The sequence below is a fragment of the Chaetura pelagica genome, unplaced genomic scaffold (assembly GCF_000747805.2).
Source record: "Chaetura pelagica isolate M959 unplaced genomic scaffold, ChaPel_1.0 scaffold101, whole genome shotgun sequence".
In the NCBI taxonomy this organism is placed as follows: domain Eukaryota; kingdom Metazoa; phylum Chordata; class Aves; order Apodiformes; family Apodidae; genus Chaetura; species Chaetura pelagica.
The window spans coordinates 2807082-2809791 of NW_009952564.1; the positions used below are offsets into that span (position 1 = coordinate 2807082).

The window sequence follows — 2710 nt, forward strand, 5'->3', positions numbered from 1 at the left end:
AGGTGGTGCAATAAAAACCTGGGAGGGCAGCACTGGGGGAGCTGAGGCATCCTCTGCCGTGCATGCCTTTCAGCCTTCTCCAGCTCTGGAGGTTGAAGGGCTATGCTCTGTCACAGCCCGGACAAAGCAAAATGAAACCCCCTGGACAACACAGCCATGCTGTGCCTTCCCAGCTGACCCCCTATTCTCCCCAGTTTGTTGCAGTCTCTATGGGCTGCGCCAGGTTTTCCCTCAGGAGAAAAGGTGGCAAGGTGCTTTAGGTCGCCACCCTGCCCAGAAGGAACTTTCTTAGGCTGAAGATGCCTAGCAGGGTTTGGGTCACCACAGATGTTACGTAGTGTTTGGGCCAAAAAACAAATGCTCAAGGTCTGTGGCATTAATAATTACAATTTGTAGATGTAGCAATAATTTTCCAGTAACTTGCATGGAAGCGCTTTGAGAGCACAAGGCTGCTGGGAGCCAGCTCATCTTGTGCAACTGATGGGTGTGTGTATTTTTGAAAGAGCCTTTTGTTACAGAGCTTGGTGGAATTAGACTTGTCTTAATCTGCTTTGACTGGGAGCATATTTATGCCAGAAGACCTGATAAAGAAGATGTCGTTGATGAAACAAATATGAGTTCAGGTATCAGAGTGTTGCCCAAAGTGGATTTTGCTTGGTAAAATGAGACCAAGTCAGCAATTCATCCTTCAGTAGAGCATTTTGGAATAGAAGAGAAAAAAGAAGTTCCACACCCTCTTTAAGACAAAAACCTCCTTACGTTGTTTTAGAGAGTAATTTTCATTCATACGCAGAGACTAATCTTCAATTAAATAAATTTAAAAATAGTTACTGAATGGCAGGGATAAAGGTGCTGTCTGCCCCTGCCTACGTGTGGTTTAGGGATCTTCCCTGAGACAGTAGAACTACAGTGAAAGACCACTTCTAGTTTGAAATCTGCTTTTAATCCTGACATTTTAAAGGGAATTACAACTCTAGGGTACCAAATCTAATTTTCTGGGTTATAGACTCTCAGATTCACATTACCATCTGCTTGTTAAGACAAGATCTATCTTCTGCTGTAGTTGGAGACCCTCCTGGTTGGCTTAAAATGACTCAATTTCCTGGCGACCCAGCAGCAGTGCGATTGCAAAGGCTGATCTCTCGGATTTGCTTTTGGAAAGCTGGGCTGTGAGTCCTTCCATAAGCCACTGAGCGTGCAAAGAACGTTTGGGGGCTACAGGATCTCTGCCCAGCAAGCGCTTTTCAACAGGGAAATACTTAAAAGCATCTACCCAAGGCTAAGGTATCGTAACTGAGATCTAAGTTTTGAATTACAACAGAGGATCACCTCCTTAAAACATAAGGCTTTATCTCACAAATCCTCACTTGCATGAAAAGGTTCACTAAATGAAGGAGAAGGCGTATTTGGGAGACAGTTCCTGATCAGGGAGCAAGTGAGTTTTCACCTGTATTAGACTGTGCTATTTCTGGCACTACTTGGCATCTGATTTCATGTTATGGGTTACATATGCAAATTTTACTGTGACTGCATAAATTCAATCTATGGCACGAACCAGCAGTCTTTGGAGCAGAAAACTGCCTAGGTAATCCCCAGTGAAACCCTTCCTTCACCTGTCAGTGGAAGAAATATTTGAATAATATAAAGAAATTCCCTCCTGCCTCCTCATGGGCTGATTAATATAATTTCATGTTGCACCTGTCCCATGTTTTTTAATCCAATTAAAACAGGTATAATAATCTAAATTATAGACCTCAAATTTGAATATTGTACTTTAGAAATGCTGTGTTGTTTTACTACGTATTTTTTTCGAGCAGCCACGGTGCTAAAAAAAAATCCTAATTGTAACTTTGTGGACAAAAACGCAGGCTTTTATTTTAGAAGACGGTGACCTCAGTGGAAACAAGGAAAGCAGAAATACTTGTTTGAAATGCAGAAATCCGAAAAAAGCCTCCCCTGTGAATTTTGGTGTTAGCTCATTAGTGTTGTTAACAGTAATCTCACGCACATGGTTTCACCCGCTTTTTGTTTTGGCGCTGTGTTACTCACTCCTCACCGCCGGCCCCAGCCGGGAGGCTCTGCCACCGCAGTGCTGTGCAACCCCGAGGCCAAACAGCTTCTGCGTCTGCCCCTGCTCTGGTAACCGAGGTGACTCAGCGCCGTCCTAACCCTCCTGTGCCCTCTGGATGTTGCCCTCTTGATGGACACGACCAAAAAATCCCCGTCCGCCCAGGACTGTGCCCTGGGAGCTAAGGCCTGGCAGGGGCACGATGAGGGAGAGGGGTACCTGTGCAAGGGGATGGGAGGCGGCAGGGGAGGAGGGGGCTCAGGGGCAGTGGTCGTGGGTTCCACCTCTGCAGCTGAAGCAGCTGGAACAGCTGGGGTTCGTGCACCGCCAGCAGGGGCTGCGAACGGTGCGGGAGGAGGTCGGGGTGCGAGGTGGCATCCCATCCCCCTCTTCCCCATCCCACCCCGACCCGTCATCACCCACCCCTTCCCCCTCACGGACTCACCGAACGGTTTGGGTTGGAAGGGACCTTAAAGATCACCTGGTTCCAACCCCCCTGCGCGGGCAGGGACACTTCCCACTAGACCACGTCGCTCCAAGCCCCATCCAACCCCACCTCGAACGCTTCCATGATCATCCCTATCACCCCCACACCGGGGCTGCCGGGCCGCCCCGTTACCACCCCCCTCCCCTCACCCCCGC

The 2710-nt window shown here is 48.3% G+C and overlaps 1 protein-coding gene across 1 annotated transcript in view; it reads left to right on the forward strand.

The window, feature by feature from the left end:
* Positions 1-2270: 2270 nt before the first annotated feature.
* NFKBIZ (nuclear factor of kappa light polypeptide gene enhancer in B-cells inhibitor, zeta) overlaps positions 2271-2710 on the forward strand; it is a 7656-nt gene continuing 7216 nt past the window's right edge. The window contains exon 1 of the mRNA XM_009993397.1: positions 2271-2439. Coding sequence (XP_009991699.1) covers positions 2271-2439 — 169 coding nt within the window. The remainder of the gene's footprint in view (positions 2440-2710) is intronic.